The sequence below is a fragment of the Microcebus murinus genome, chromosome 5, assembly GCF_040939455.1.
Source record: "Microcebus murinus isolate Inina chromosome 5, M.murinus_Inina_mat1.0, whole genome shotgun sequence".
Taxonomy (NCBI): Eukaryota; Metazoa; Chordata; class Mammalia; order Primates; family Cheirogaleidae; genus Microcebus; species Microcebus murinus.
The window spans coordinates 29,567,431-29,583,674 of NC_134108.1; the positions used below are offsets into that span (position 1 = coordinate 29,567,431).

General features: G+C 38.8%; 2 protein-coding genes across 2 annotated transcripts; both read left to right on the top strand.

Annotated features, from left to right (window-relative positions):
• Positions 1-3,598: 3,598 nt before the first annotated feature.
• Positions 3,599-4,678, top strand: TAAR3 (trace amine-associated receptor 3). The gene has a single exon (XM_012736550.2). It carries the CDS (start codon positions 3,625-3,627, stop codon positions 4,654-4,656), a length of 1,032 nt encoding a protein of 343 aa, XP_012592004.1. The 5' UTR covers positions 3,599-3,624; the 3' UTR covers positions 4,657-4,678.
• Positions 4,679-13,382: 8,704 nt separating this feature from the next.
• TAAR4 (trace amine-associated receptor 4) lies at positions 13,383-14,426 on the top strand. Its single transcript, XM_012736545.2, has one exon. The coding sequence runs from the start codon at positions 13,383-13,385 to the stop codon at positions 14,424-14,426; it is 1,044 nt and encodes a 347-aa protein (XP_012591999.1).
• The last annotated feature ends 1,818 nt before the right edge of the window (positions 14,427-16,244 follow it).

Genomic DNA, 16,244 nt, shown 5'->3' on the forward strand with positions numbered 1-16,244 from the left:
CACACACACGTCTGCCTGATTGCAAAGCCATACTGCAGAATGCACGATAACAAGCGTGCTAGAAACTGCACCACATAGTAAATATTTGCAAACATTTGAGGCCCTTGTCAGTTCCGAAAGTATATGAATTTTTCCTTCCATATATAGTAAGTTGCACATGAGGGAAGATTTGATCTCATGTTGAAATGCCTTATAGAATCCTCCCAAGCCTTGAAAAATGGAATAGTTACTTATATGTAATATCTATGTGAAGTTGTTTCAATGTCATGGCTGTGATCATTAAGATCATATGAACAATTGGGGTGTGGCAGAGTCTCCTGGGTAATCATATACTTTAACTGCATACCTATTCATGTACTTAAAAACCATAAAAGTTTGGATGTAAGTCTGTGCTACCCAACACAGCATTTTCTTTTCTTTTTGAGAGTGTGAGAGTGTGAAACTTTCCAGTTTCAGCTGGAAGAAATTCCTCAACTCCTCTAAGTGGTAGATGAGGTGCTAAGCATCACATAAAGGGATGAATAGAGCCAGTGCACGTCCATGACTCCAAGGGGTGTCATGACATCACCACCACCACCTCCCAAGTGCATTTAGCGGAAATACTGAGCAGTCTTGTTTTCTTCTACTAACGCTTTCATACTGCTATCCAGACTCAGAATCTTTGATTCTCTTCTCATGCTTAAGCGATCAGTAAAATATTAATGTATCTACACTAAATCTCTCAGCTCTGCCTGTCTAAATGCTACTTTGGGAAGGATTCTTTTGTAATAACATCAGATACAATTTAATATCAGAGGAAATTGTCGTGAAATGTGCTCCTGGAACTAGTCTATTCATCTACAGCAAAGTTTTAAGCACATTGAATCAATTGCTTTCATTGGAACAATGCAAATTTTTTGTAAAGCAATCATAATTTACCACGTATCTTTCTATTTATTCCTTCAAAAATATGTCTCTAGTGTCTCCTGTAAGCACTAACCTAGATACTGAATATCTAGGAGTGAACAAGATAGACATCTTTCTTGTCCCTTGGTAGTATATCAAAAAGATATGTCTGGTTAGTGGTCGTTGTTACTGAGAGTTTATTTTAGGAGGTAAAGGCAAGAGAAGACAAGATGTGAGTCCATGTATATTTTAACACAGATATTACACCAAACAATTATTTATCAAGTGCTATCGCTAGTATGCTAAGATGGGGCAGGCTAAATGCTCGCAACTTTTCCTTGGTGAAAATCAAAGAGTAAAGAAAGGCAACGAGGAGTGGAGCAGCATCTACAGTGGAGAGAAACACATCTAAAATCATTTTTTTAACCAAGAGAAAAGCATACAAATTTATGTAACGTTAATTTTTACATGACACAGGAGCCCTCAGAAATGAAGGGGAAACTGTGCATTTTTATGGGCAGTCATGCAGAAGTATGATTGCAGGACAGAAGAGTCTGATCAATGGTAATAATAAACCGGGGCAGCAGGGAACTTAACAAGGCCTATTTGTTCAGATTCTTCATGATGTCTCTGTTTGACATTGTTTTCCTCTGAGTATTGGGCACACGAGGGTCTTATGACCTACTTCAGAAGAAGGCTGGTTAATTGTTTTATGATCTGCTTCAGGGGAGAAGAATGGAGGTCAGAGTAAACTTTTGACTTCTGCTATTTTCTCAAATGTTGAGGTGCCATATTTTAGGATATGCTATCTTGAGATCCATCAATTATTCTTTTTAAACATTTGTTTGTTTTTAATTATTATGGATACAGAATAGCTGTACATATTCATGCTACTATCTCTATGAGTTCAATTTTTTTTTTTTTTAGCTCCCACATATGGGTGGAGAACATGTGATATTTGTCATTCTGTGCTTGGCTTATTTCATGTAACATAATGTCCTCCAGTTCTATCCGTGTTAATGCAAATGATGGGATTTCATTCTTTTTTATGGCTGAATAGTATTCAGTATTGATGAGATGTACTCCAGGACTGAAAGTACCCCTCAATCTCTGCCTCGAGACCCAAATTTTATTTCATATCTCTCTTTCATCTTGTTTCTTTGCTTATCTGTTTTCTACTTCTTTACAAAAAGATGATTTAAAATGAACCACTTTTCAGCTACCAATGATTTACAGACTTTTAGAGCTGGCAGTGTTTGTATGGCTCTTCTAGTCCAGCACACCTCATGCTGCTGAGAGCTCACAGCTGGCAGATGGCAGAAGTTGGACTAGGAGAAGAACTCCCAATCCAAGGCTCTTTTGCTATTTCCTCTTTGGAAGACAGTGATGTAAACCTTTAACCTAGAGCAGATAAGGGAGTCACATAGAACAATCAGCTCAAAAGAGATTCCTAAGACTTTCCAAAGAGAAACTTTCCTGTGTCTTGGAAGTAAAGAAGCATCTCTAACTAACATGATTCAGGTTCTTTTGTCCAAATGAGCTTCCTTTTCTTCCCCCTTAGGCAGGAAAGAATGACAGAATCAAAAGAAAGGAAGGGAGCTTCTAACACCTTGAGACAAGGAAGGGTCTTTTTGTTACTCTCTCTTAGGGTCCTAAAGGGAAAACTAAATTGAATCAACCTAAATAGATAAACTTGCTATGTATACTAATATATAGCATTTGTATACATATGTACAAATGTATAACTGCAGTTGAATCTCTGTTTTGGGAGAATCCAACATAGGTCCAGAATTTCTCCTGTGTCTGATTCACTCAAGATTGTGTCTGTTGTTCTGTGGTCCACTAAGTAGACTTGATGCTTGGTTACAGGTATTGTGTCAAACTTATCTAAAGGCTATTAGTGAGTGGTTTGCCAGGGTGATGTGTATCCCAAAGTAACAAGTTATTGAAAAATGTGGATTTATACAATCTGTCCAACCTCTTTTATTTGGCCCACTGTGACCAATAGGAGTCAGGTGAGATTTGAGTGGCTGTGACTGTGTTGTAAAATTTATAATCCTTATGGGTCCCTTGGAGACGGAGCATCTGACATAGCTCCACTAGTTAGAATCTCAGATAAGCTATAAGGTTCAAGAAATACCAGGAAGGAGAATAAAGAGGAGAGGACACAGGAGAGAAGGAGAGGGGAGGAGAGGAACAGAGTAAAATATAGAAAAGCTACAAAGCATTGATTCAAGTGCATGGTTTAGCCTGTAGGCACATGGCTTTCTACAGCCTTGTTAGTGGTGCTGTATATTTCAGCAGCCATATGCCATTTATAGCTGTTAAAATATCTCTAGACTTTTACCAAATGAAGGTTTCAAATTATTAAAAGAATGCATAAAGAAAATTGTGATTTTTCTAAGTGTATTAAGTATTTTTATGGTGCACCAGATGTCAGCTTATGTCAATAGATAAACCCATGTTGAATGAATGGATGGATGGATGAAATACAATAAACTAGAATAACAAAGGAAAGAATAAGCAGTTAAGTTTCTCATTCTAATGCAGCAAATAACTCAGAAAACAAACACAGTTGATACAATTTTAAATATTTAAATAAATTAGCATCAAAGTGGATTAATAACAAATGACTGAACTTTATTGTACTATTAGGAGCTGCAATTTACTGGAATCATTTTAAGAAGAGAAGAAACATTGACTCATCCCCTGGAAAGAAATTTGAAGTGATAAAGCACCATGGATCTAACCTATATTCCAGAAGACTTATCCAGTTGTCCAAAATTTGGAAATAAATCCTGTCCTCCCACCAATCGCCCTTTTCACGTGCGGATGATAATGTATTTGCTTATGACTGGAGCCATGATTATCACTATTTTTGGGAATCTGGTTATAATGATTTCCATATCACATTTCAAACAGCTTCATTCTCCTACGAACTTCCTGATCCTCTCCATGGCAACCACGGACTTCCTGCTGGGTTTTGTCATTATGCCATACAGCATGGTGCGCTCAGTGGAGAGCTGCTGGTATTTCGGGGATGGCTTTTGTAAATTCCACGCAAGCTTTGACATGATGCTGAGCCTGACCTCCATCTTCCACCTCTGCTCCATTGCTATTGATCGATTCTACGCGGTGTGTTACCCTCTGCATTACACGACCACAATGACAACCTCCACGATTAAGCGGCTGCTGGCATTTTGCTGGTCGGCCCCAGCTCTTTTTTCTTTCGGTTTAGTTCTATCTGAGGCCAATGTTTCTGGCATGCAGAGCTATGAGATACTTGTGGCTTGTTTCAATTTCTGTGCACTTACTTTCAACAAATTTTGGGGGACAATATTGTTCACCACATGTTTCTTTACTCCTGGCTCCATCATGGTTGGTATTTACAGCAAGATCTTTATTGTTTCCAAACGACATGCTAGAGTCATCAGTAATATGCCTGAAAACACACAGGGGGAAGAGAAAAAAAACCTTTCTAAGAAAAAGGACAGGAAAGCAGCTAAGACTCTGGGTATAGTAATGGGGGTATTTCTGGCTTGCTGGTTGCCTTGTTTTCTTGCTGTTTTGATCGACCCATATTTAGGCTATTCCACTCCCATAATAATACTTGATCTTTTAGTGTGGCTTGGGTACTTCAACTCCACTTGCAACCCTCTTATTCATGGCTTTTTTTATCCATGGTTTCGGAAAGCTCTCAAATACATAGTGTCAGGAAAAATATTTAGCTCTCATTCAGAAACTGCGAAGCTGTTTCCTGAAGCACATTAATAAAAAGCCATTATGAAAATGAATAGAATATTGAAAATGAAATTGTTATTATTTTGACCTGCAGAACATACCTTAAGCTCCCAGATCACTGCAAACCTTATCCTATCAAATTTCAGTAATCTAGGTAAGTGTTCTGTAACCTGCACAAAAGCTACATTCCGTAGCTTTGATGGGTCAATAAATAAACCCATCATTTCTTAATTGTTAGCTATGTTCCAATCCACATTCACCTCCGACTGGTATGGAAAATGTACAAAAGAAATATAAAACATAGTTTAGAATAGGTTGGGCTAGATTTACATACATGAAGCAATTGAAGACCAATATAAGAATTTTAAAAATAAAGTGTTTGTGGTTTTTATTCCTATTTGATTCCACTCTAGGAATTCAGAAAAGGGAAGTTCACTGTGACCTGCAGATCTACCGCTATGAGGAAGGGTGACTTAAGGTTGGCCTTTATTATCAACTAGAGGGCCACCTTATCATGTGGCTTGGGAGAAGCATTACCCATCATTATACAAATTATTCAGTTACTTCCTAAAACCCTCAGGCTCACTACCAAGAGTTACCCACAGGAGCAGCAGATTGATTACAAATCATTATGAGAAATTTGAGCTTTTACCCTTGTGATTTTTCTCTTTATCATTTATGCTTGAAATGACTTTCTGTTTCCTGTGTCTAGCATCTTAATCTGCGTGGTATGTCTACATGATCAGCCAGCAATCACAAGGCCTCTCCTTGTACTTGTTCCAGCTGCTTTCTCTGAAAGTCTCCCCAGTGCCCCGCCAAAACAATTGCACCCACACCACAATTCCTAGGATAAAAGTCAGATTGTTAATATTGGGTAAAAACCCTTCCAGTGATTTTTTGGTGAAACAGTAAGAGACAACCTTTTATTTCATCGATTGGGAAGTATATGATCCCGCATACGATCATGTCCACATCCCCTCCTACCTGGGATTATGGTGTGGGAAGGAGAATGAGGAGCAGGAGGAGGGTAGACTGTTCCTCCTTTCTGGAATCCAAGTTCTGCCTTAGGTCAAACTTTGAAATAGGTTAACTTAATGTTGCCTTTTCCTTGTCTTTCTTCTAAGTCCCTCTCTCCCAATACTCAGACACTCTTTCTCCTAGATCCAACCATGGGAAATTACCTTGAAGAGCAACAGGATTCAGTAAGGGCTACCTCCCTGTCACTGTCTTTATAGTCTTCATTCCCTCTCCTCGAGTAAATGTGTCTAATAAATGCATAACTGACAGCAGTGAAATATTTTCTTGTTTACTAAAAGATGATCCAGTCTAACTGCTGATCTTGAAGTGAACAATTTAGTCTCTGTCTAGGAAGAGACATTAGCATGAGAAACACCGCAAGGCTCCTTCGTCCTGAGAGTCGCACAGGAGAGTAGACATCACCAGCCATGCCTTCCTTCACAGGCTGAGGTCATCAAAATTGACCTGCCCCACTTCGGCAGTCACAGACAGCTCGTGCCCAGAGATTCTTCTACTTTTGGCCTCCTCTCAATGTCTGCTTTTAGAATTCTCATCTGTTTCTCTACTTCTGACCTATTTCTCCACTCTAAAAACTTCTGTGTGTGTGTGCACGTGATTGTGTGTGTGTACGTGCATGTGTGTGTGTACGTGCTTGTGTAGGTCCCTGTGCTTCTCATAGCAGCAGCACTGGAGGGTTGAAAGAGGAAAGAAAGCACATAGGGGACACTGGTGCATGGTTGTTAGACTGAGGACTGCGTAGATGTAAGCCTACCTAGGTAAAAATGGGAGAACATATTTGGATAGACCTAGCTGGCTAGCTGCACAAAACATGTAGCTGTACAGCTATATGGAGCCTGTGTATAGTCATTGAAACACACCTTGAGTACTCAGTGAAGGATATAAAGGGATTTATTTAGAGATTCATCTGTAACACATGCCTCCCCTCCCACCCATGTTAACTAGTCTTCGTGACTCCAGGTCCACTGCTTTCCAATCTACTCCGCCCAGTTTTCCAACATTGATACTTTTCTCTTAAATATCTCGAATAGATTCTATGCTAGATCATTTATTTTCCTCCTCTCTGGGCTTCTCCACTCATTTTGTGCAGGAGGCTGACCTGCATAGACTGGCTGAGGAATTCCCTTGCCTGGGGTTTAAGATGGCAGTTCACCCAAGGGAGAACCTCCAGGAGATCAGTGGATGGAAGGGGGGTGACATTAGGCAACCTTTCTGCCAACTTACCCCAGGCTGGCTGTGTTCCTCCAGAAAAGGCCACCTGGAGTCCCCCTCCACACAGCCACCCTCTTGGAATTCCTATAACTGCTCCCTTCCCCTGCCACTTCTAGTCTAGCTAGGGTGGGGCTTCCCCACTGTTGCTGTTGCTGTCCCCATGGGTTCTGGGCTGCTTCTTGTTGCTTTCCTCAAACACTGCCATGCCCTTGTTAATAGTTACCAGTAGAGTTACTAAACTCTCCTCAATCACCCAGGTTGATTGTGCCATCTGTTTCCTGTTGGACATCTGACGAATGTAGCTTTTCATTGCTCTGAGGTAGTGTTTCGAAATTCCTCCCAAAGGCGTCAAGCTCTGTACATGCCCAGCTTGGTCTTTCTTTGTACTTCCACATTTAATCCTTCCTCCCAGCTCCACACTCCTCTGAAGGAATTTTGCCCCCCCAATTACTCGTTCACCCCTGTCTTCCCTATATGAACACATATTTTGTAAGACTTTGACCAATAAAGTATATAAATCTGACATGAATCATTTGAATTTTGTATTTAATCCAAATTTATTTGTTATTTGGTACAGGAGAAAAATCTATTACAAATTCAAGTGTTCAGTTTATGAGTATCCGTTGTTCTGGTATTCTTTCTTTCTTTCCTTCATTTACTTTATTCTTTCACTTTTATTTTATATTACTTCATTCTTCTTGGAGGATAAACAGTTTTGAGTGGTTACTGAAAGAGTAACGCCAAGGAAAGACGTCTTTTAAATGTCCAAAGCATGTAATTATCTTTTCTTTTGCAAATTAAAATTTGTAGTTCCTACTTTTAGAAATAATTAAGCCCTGGGACTTTAAAGTCATTTTATTCTCCATAGAGCCCCAGCAGAGAACTGTCAGAGCAGCTCCTTGAGACAATGGGTTTGCAGAGGTCCCCAACCTTTTTAGCACCAGGGACTGTTTTTTTTTTTTTTAGTGTTTTGAATGATATATATATATATATTTTTTTTTTACTTATTTCATCATATTATGGAGGTACAAATATTGTTAGGGTTACAAATATTGCCCCTGCCCCCCTTCCCTCCCCCTGTACAATACAAATATTGCCCCTGCCCCCCTGTCCAATCCCCCGGTGGTGTGCACCACACACGTTATGGAAGCATACACCCCTTTCCTCCTCCCCCCTACCGCCTGCCCACCACCCAATAAAAAGTTTTGTTTTGATTTTTTTTTGTCTGTCTTTTTAAATTTTTTTTGACATTTTGGTTACATTGTATATCTTTGCCTCTCCCTAAGAAGGGTTAGAGTTATGCCCTTCCCCTCCAAAATACTCGCCACCTCCCTAAGATTGGGCCTCCCCCCCCAATCCCTGGTGAGCATTGCCACCATTTGAAAACCATAGTTTTAATCAGTCAGTACCAATTTGATGGCGAGTAGATGTAGAGCCCATTTTCCATGTCTTGTGTCGCCTCACTTTGGATAACGGGCTTAAGCTTAATCCAGGATAGCATAAACGGTGCTAGCTCACCGTCATTTCTTAGGATTGAGTAATATTCCATTGTGAGCATATACCACATTTTAATTATCCACTCATGAATTGATGGGCTCTTGGGTAGTTTCCATGACCATGCAATAGTGAATTGTGCTGCTATAAACATTCAGGTACAGATGTCTTTATAATAGAATGTCTTATGTTCTTTTGGGTAGATACCTTAAACAGCTAGAAATAGAAATACCATTCGACCCTACAATAGCATTGTTGGGCATCTACCCAGGGACTGGTTTCATGGCGGGGTTAGGGGAAGGGGCAGAGATGCGGAACTCAGGCCAGGCCTAGGGGTTGAGGACCATAGGGTTCGAGAATTCAGAGCCTGTGCATTATGCTTTGTCAGGTTGGAAGTTCACGAAGAAGCTTTTATTCAGCCAAACACCATTGAAACATTTGAGTTCTTGTCTGGGCCTGAACTTGGTCTAATTCCTAAAGCCATTAATAGATCCATTCCCTCAAGGAAGATTTGTAAATGTAATGTAACGAACCAGCCCTTTGGTAAAATAATTGATACCAAAATGATAATAATGACAATTCGCCTCCATAAGAGGATTCTTTCCAGGCTCCTGAGGAACCAGCTGTAGCGTCCCCACCTCAGAAGTCTGAGAAGCCATTCTGAGGGCGCCTGGTCTGTGCTTCCATGCTCTGACCTCACCACTGCCTTAGTCCCCACCCTAGCGGGTAGACGCTTCCTACAGTTACTGTTAGTGTTAACCTCAGTGTATGTTGTTTTGTTTTTGTTTGTTTTGCCTTTTTAGTTCTCAAATATCTTTCAAAACAATTTCCCAAATTAATTTCTTTCTAATTTTCCTGACTGGACTCTAATTGAAGCAATCAAAATTTATAAAAATATGCTGTAAAGTAATTAGTTCTCCATCTGGAAAGAAGTTTGGAAAGAGAAGTTTTGTTAACGCAGGTGAACATAAAAAGGAAACCCAGCATCTTCCAGCCATCTCCATTCACCAGGGCATTTAATTTTATGAAGAAAGTCTCAGAGAATGTAATGCAGTGAGATTTTACCAGTTGATTTAAATGTGAATAATTTGATTCTATTTTTATAAATATGTAAGCTTCCATGTTCTCTAAAGCATTATGGATTTAAATATGATGATTTTGTGGTCTTGACGGATGATAAAATTATCAATATAAACTACTTCAAGCTGAGTGTCTGGAACTATGGCACATTGATGGAAACACTTTCCCCAGTGATCACAAAAATACCCACGTGGTGATGGAAGATTCCACTTTTCATCCCAGTTGTTTCCAAACATCGTTTTTGTTTTTTAGGTGGGATAGGACCTTTATTTAAAAAACTGTAGATTTAAGGAACTGCAGTATGAAGGAATATCACTGACTTGTGCATTGTAGCAAAAGGAAAAGATAGAAATTTTGAGACAAACTTTCACTGGAGATTAAAGAATTCACTATTTGAAAACATTATGTAGCATTTGGTAATAAGTGGAATGAGTTTGTGTTAGATGGGAATTAAATTTTCTCTTTCCTCCCTCCCTCCTTCCCTTCCTCTCTCCCCATTACTCTCTCTCCTTCTCTCTTTTGTGTTCTTCCCTATCTCTGGCCTTGTGTGGGGCTAGTCCATGTTATCTCTCTGAGGTCATAACAATGATAGCACAAAACTGATTCCCCTGCCCAGAGCCAATTCTCTGGTGACTTACTGTAATCTCTTGCTAGCAACGCGGTGAAGGTTGTGAAAGGACACCTGTCAAAATCAGGACACAAGGTACTGCTGCCTCAAGGGGCATATTTTGTGCATAAATACTGATGACAGCACAGTCTGCAAGAAGTCTACCTACAGTAGAGTGGGGCTAAGTGCATTTACTGGAGGGAAATGAGCAGGGAGGAGAGCGAGAGAGCCTGGTAAGAAATCATAGCACAGCCGATGATGTTAACTCCAAATGACCTAATTAGCCAAATTTTGATCTACCGGAGGAGACTATTAGGAGAAAAACAAGTCAGCTAGATTTATTTTTTTCTTTGTTTACTTGCTATTTGGGCATGTTGAAAGAAACCACACTTAAAATACTGACTTATAAAACTATCTGGATCATTTTTTTAAAAATCACTGAGATTCTAAAGAGGACAATGACAGAAAGACCCACGGCAGGTCTTTTTTAAATCTAATTCACAAATAATCTCCTTTTCCTTCTTAGGAACTATTGTATGAGTGAGATATATCAAAGTAAGATAAAAATCATTAGTTTTGCTGAAATAACCCCAGAAGTGGAGTGTTTGAGCTATGTAACCAGTAAGAAAAAAAAAATCATGCCTGATAAAAGAGGTGTTTTATCTCTCTCCTAATTTTTTCCATTTATTTACAATGCCTTATTGAACTTGTTAAATATTTCTCCTTCTTATTTGAGAGAAATACACATATACTCATATAATTGTAGGCATTTAGTACTTAAGGAAAAAATTATTGCCTCATTTCTTTTTTTTTCTTGAAATTCTGAAAAGCTTTTACATTTTCATGATCATTAGTTCAGAGGCCTTAGTCTGTTTCATTAGTCTGTAATCTTTTCCCTTAAAGAACTAAATTTGAATGAAAAAACTATACAGTTCTCGCTCTTCTCCTCTATAGAAATGTTAGCAAATGTTTCTTTCTACCTTCTAGAAGAAATAACTTTCCTATGCTTTCCTTAGATGATTGTTTGCAATGTTGTAATCAATTTAGTCCTTTGTTGCTGACATTTGGGGAAATGTTATTGGCAAAGAGAGAAAACGATAAAACAATGTTCAATGATAAAAGTGATATCATAAAAAGGTTAACTTTATTTTATTAAAAAATTGCTATGTTTATCTTTTTTGAAGGTGACTCTCCAAAGAAAAGGAATCTCTATCCAGTTAGTTTTTTTATGTAACAAACAAAATTCTAACTCAATTTGATTTCCTAACAATTCCCTTTTAACAAAGTAGCATGCCAGCAGTCATATTCGTGTTTGGTTACTTGTTTTTATAATCTTAATTTTTGGCCAAGAGCTTAAGATATGGGTTTAAAGTTATTCTTATCTTTGACATTACCTTGATAATTCACCTATGTAGTAATTTTTAAAATAAACATGTGTGTCTGTCTTCTTGTCTTCATCTAACACTTAAATGTTTAAATATTCTTCTGTATATTGAACTATGCAACAGGAACATGAGAGAATACTGTTCATTTCTAGAAGTTGTTTCATTCCATGTTTTTTTTTTAAAGAAATTCACTATATAAACTTAGGATTAGGTTTTTTTAAATGAAATTTAAAGCTTCAAAAACTACATAATGAAGTATACTATTTTGCATGGGGAATGTTATATCTATGGATATATAGTGACAAGTGCTTAAGTGATTTTGTGGTAGTTGTTAGCTATCTTTAGAAATAATTTTCAAAAGAATTTTAAATTTTTCAAAAGAATTTAAATTTTGATTTAATTAGGTGTTTAAGTTTTTATTATTTTCACCCTCTTAGAGCTTAGGAATCAAACTGACAAGTGATAAAATAATTTGCGCTGTGCGTTCTGATCGATAGTCTGTACTTTATAAAGGAGCTGAATGATTCTTTGTCTTTCTTATGTTTTACTTCCCTATGGTTTGGTTCCGCAAGTTCAACTCAATTACATAACATTTAATTGGTACAGTTAAAAAAATATCTAAAGTGTAATCTGATGAATTAAATTACTATATCCAGATCAAATAAAATGTGCCATAATGTTAAGATTTCAAACAATACAACGCCATTGGAAATAACTGCTGGGCTACTCTAGCAAATAGTGGAACTGTTATTTTCAAAGGTGCTTGTATTCTCATTAATATCTTTTTCAAGCAAGTCTGGTGAGGATGTGCTGCTTCTGGGTCCATTTCCCCAACAGACCAGTGAGGTTTAGTCTATACTCTGGCCAAAGTCCACTTCAACTGGCCTTAGATCTCACAAATGCTTGCCGTTGGTCAGCAGAATTGCACGTCCAACTCTGACACTGGAAAAGCAAATAAAAAACCCATGTCATACTCCCGGGTGAGTCAGTCCCCTTATTTTCACATTATAAAGGCAACAACATAAATGATTGGAAATGACAGATTTAACAATAAACACTCACATGTTTCATGTTTGTTACCAAATGTAAAACTTGAAACACGAGGACAAGGGGACTTTGACCTGAATTTGGAATCATGAATGCATCTGCTAAGTGAAAGGAGAAAACCCATGAGATTTACAAAATCTATTATTTGAGGTATTTTTCATCATTTTTTTTTCATGTATAACCTTGTCATCTTTAGCATGTATTTAGTTTGCCATAATATTGCTCTAAGTTCTAAAAACTCTTCTTCACGTTGGAAACAGAAATGTTTCCTTAATCGAATAGCACGTAATAAGTGACAGGATCAAAAGCATTGACAAAACAAATGCCCACAGAGAAATTTTTTTAAAGAAAGAAGCAGCATAATTTTCAGATCATAATTATTGCTTAAGCTGAACATTAAATAATAGTTCCACAGTTCTTGATAATTCTTGAGGGGCTTTTATCCAAAAAAATCTGGCTAATGTAAAGTGAGACAGGAAATATTCTTGATCTGCCGTGAATATGGAATTCGAGTAAGGGCTACATGTTAGTGCAAATGGAACGTGCATTCACTTGCGTTACTTATACGCTGGATGACTGAATATGAATTGTTTTCTTTAACCCCTTCCTATTCAAAGAGGCCTTGGACTAACAGCATTGGCATTTCCTGAGAGCTGAGAGAAATGCAGACTCTCAGCTCTACCTCAGAGTCAAAATCTGTGCTTTAAAAAGATCTCTAGGTGATTTCTGTGCACATGAAGTTTCAGGAAGCAGTGCTCCTGGTCGGTAGAGAATTCAAACTTGGTTTGGAAATGCAGGCTAGCTGGGCCCTGTAAAAAGTTGTCCTGCCCATGACTGTTACTGTTTTTCTTCTTTCTTACACAGAAAAAAGAGGAAGTACTCACTGGACAAAGACGATGTATCCACCTGCCCTCTGGAATCCCCCGGAAGTACAGTTTTGCTTTGCTTTGGTTAATAATTCGTGCCCTAGAAACGTGAGGTCTGTGCCAAGTGTCTGGGCCATGTACGTGATCATGATCGGGGCTATAGTGATGACCATGCTGGGCAACGTGGTCGTGATCATTTCCATTGCTCACTTCAAGCAGCTCCACTCCCCAACCAACTTCCTGATCCTCTCCATGGCCACCACTGACTTTTTGTTAAGCTGTGTGGTCATGCCCTTCAGTATGATCCGGTCCATTGATTCCTGCTGGTACTTTGGAGACCTCTTTTGCAAAGTCCACAGCTGCTGCGACATCATGCTCTGCACCACCTCCATCTTTCACCTCTGCTTCATCTCAGTGGACCGCTACTATGCTGTTTGTGACCCACTGCATTATGTCACCAAAATTACCATCCCTGTTATAGAGGTCTTTCTACTCATCAGTTGGGCCATTCCCCTCGTTTTTGCCTTCGGCCTGGTGTTCTCGGAATTAAACACAATTGGTACAGAAGATTTTGTTGCAGCCATTGACTGCACAGGTTTGTGTGTGTTGATATTTAACAAGCTCTGGGGGGTACTGGCCTCTTTCATAGCTTTCTTTCTCCCTGGGACAGTCATGGTGGGGATCTACATACACATTTTCACAGTGGCCAGGAAGCACGCTAAGCAAATTGGCACAGGTCCTAGAACAAAACAAGCTGGGACAGAAAGCAAAATGAAGGCATCATCCAAAAGAGAAAGCAAGGCCACCAAGACCCTCAGCATAGTCATGGGAGTGTTCGTGCTGTGCTGGCTGCCCTTCTTTGTCTTGACCATCACAGACCCTTTCGTTAATTTCACAACCCCAGAGGATTTGTACAATGTCTTCCTCTGGCTGGGTTATTTCAACTCCACTTTCAATCCCATTATATATGGCATGTTTTATCCTTGGTTTCGCAAGGCATTGAGGATGATAGTCACAGGAATGATCTTCCTGCCTGACTCTTCCACCCTAAGCCTGTTTCCTGCACGTGCCTAGGCTGTGCACCTCATTCACTGGGATTACTTTCTGGCTGGGAATCCTAGATGCCCTCTCTCCACAAAAGTAGGGACATGGTTTGACTAGATGAGGAGATTCTTCCAGTTGGTGTAAAGGACCCCTAAGCAGGAGCAATGGTTCTAGCCTTCTGGACGTACCAGAGCTACAAAGGTGGTCCATTTCTAGGCTTCTGGGAAGGCACCTCCAACAACAGCAACAGCAACAACAACAACAAAGTTTTCTCCCAAGGTTTAGTGATTACTAAAATTACAAATTTAGGGATTTAGATTTCCACTTCTTTGGCTTAAATAGAATAAGAATTTTCTCCCTTTAACTTGTAAACATTAGACGTGGAGACACAGTCAGCCTTTCCAATGATTGACAGCCATATAGAATTGAGTTTATCTAAATCTTTCTTGAGGTTATTATTGCTTATTAGGGGAGATGGAAGAGAGTCTGAGCACATTGGAAGCCTAAGTTATGGGGGATGCGAGTGACATGGAAGGGGAGAAGGAAGCAGACAGTTGTAGTTATTTCCAATTTTATTGGTTCTGACTTAAACCTCTTTTCAGAAAGAAATGATGTGAGATTTGCAAATATTTGGTAAAATTGGACAGTCTTCCTAAATGAGAAGAACAAATAAAAAAAGAGTTTAGGAAAATATTCTTTCTTTCTTCTAATATATACTTCTGATCTATGCATCCATGCATCTTGTGTGTTTACATACAAGGGACGTGCCATGTCTTTGGATGTGTGTGTACACATATTAATTATTCACCCAGATTGACCTTTATTCATAAAACTGAAGCCTTTTCCTTCCCCTAGACTTTTAGGACAGTAACTATGGCTTCAATGAGCATCTCTTTTCTGTGTCTTTTTTGTTCTTCTCTTCTTCCTCTTACCCCATAAACTTATTTCACCAAATTTTGTCCTTTATAATCTTCTTTTCATCTTTTACACCATCTCTTTGTCTTTCTAATCCAGTGGTTCTCAACCAGGGCCAATTTTGCCCCTTGAAGACATTTGGCAATGTCTGGAGACATTTTGGGTTGTCACCTAAACATGCTACAATGCACAGGACAGCCCCCAACAATGAAGAATTATCTGAAAAAAAAACTTCAGTGGTGCCATGGTTGAGAAATCATGTTCTAATCTGATTTCATTGCTTCAGTCACCACCTCTATATAGATTATTCTGAAATGTATTTATTTTCAGCCCTATCATTCCCCTCAAATTCAAGCCTCTCATTGCTTACTACCAGTGGAGTATCTTTTTTGATACTACACCAAGATCTCAAATTCAACTTATCCAATACCTTTCTTCTATGCTCACCCCCACCAGTCCCAAACCCATCTACTTTGTATCATAGTGGGTTGTACATAGGTATGTTGGTTCCTCATTTAGACTATAAGCTTCTTATGTGAGAGACTATGTCCTGATACTATTCACTTCTGTAGCCAACGATGTCTGGCATGGTACCTTTCCCATAAAAATCTCTTAATACATTCATTGAATAAAGGAAACATAACATTTTGGAAAAAAATAGAAGAAAGAAATTCGAATTCACAGAAATAAACAGCAATTAGAAAACAAAGCATGGTGGGGAAGTGAGGGCTCCTCTTGGGAGAGAAGACAGAAGAAAGATCCTATTTGTAAAGAAAAAATGAAACTGGATTTAATTTTTTTTTTCATGGGCTTTGGTCACATGTCCACAATGTTGCACTGGGGATTTGGGGGACAGGGCCAGCAGAAGCACATAGTGGAAAATGACTAACCAACTCAAAAATATTTACCACATGTAGCATAAAACTATCATGC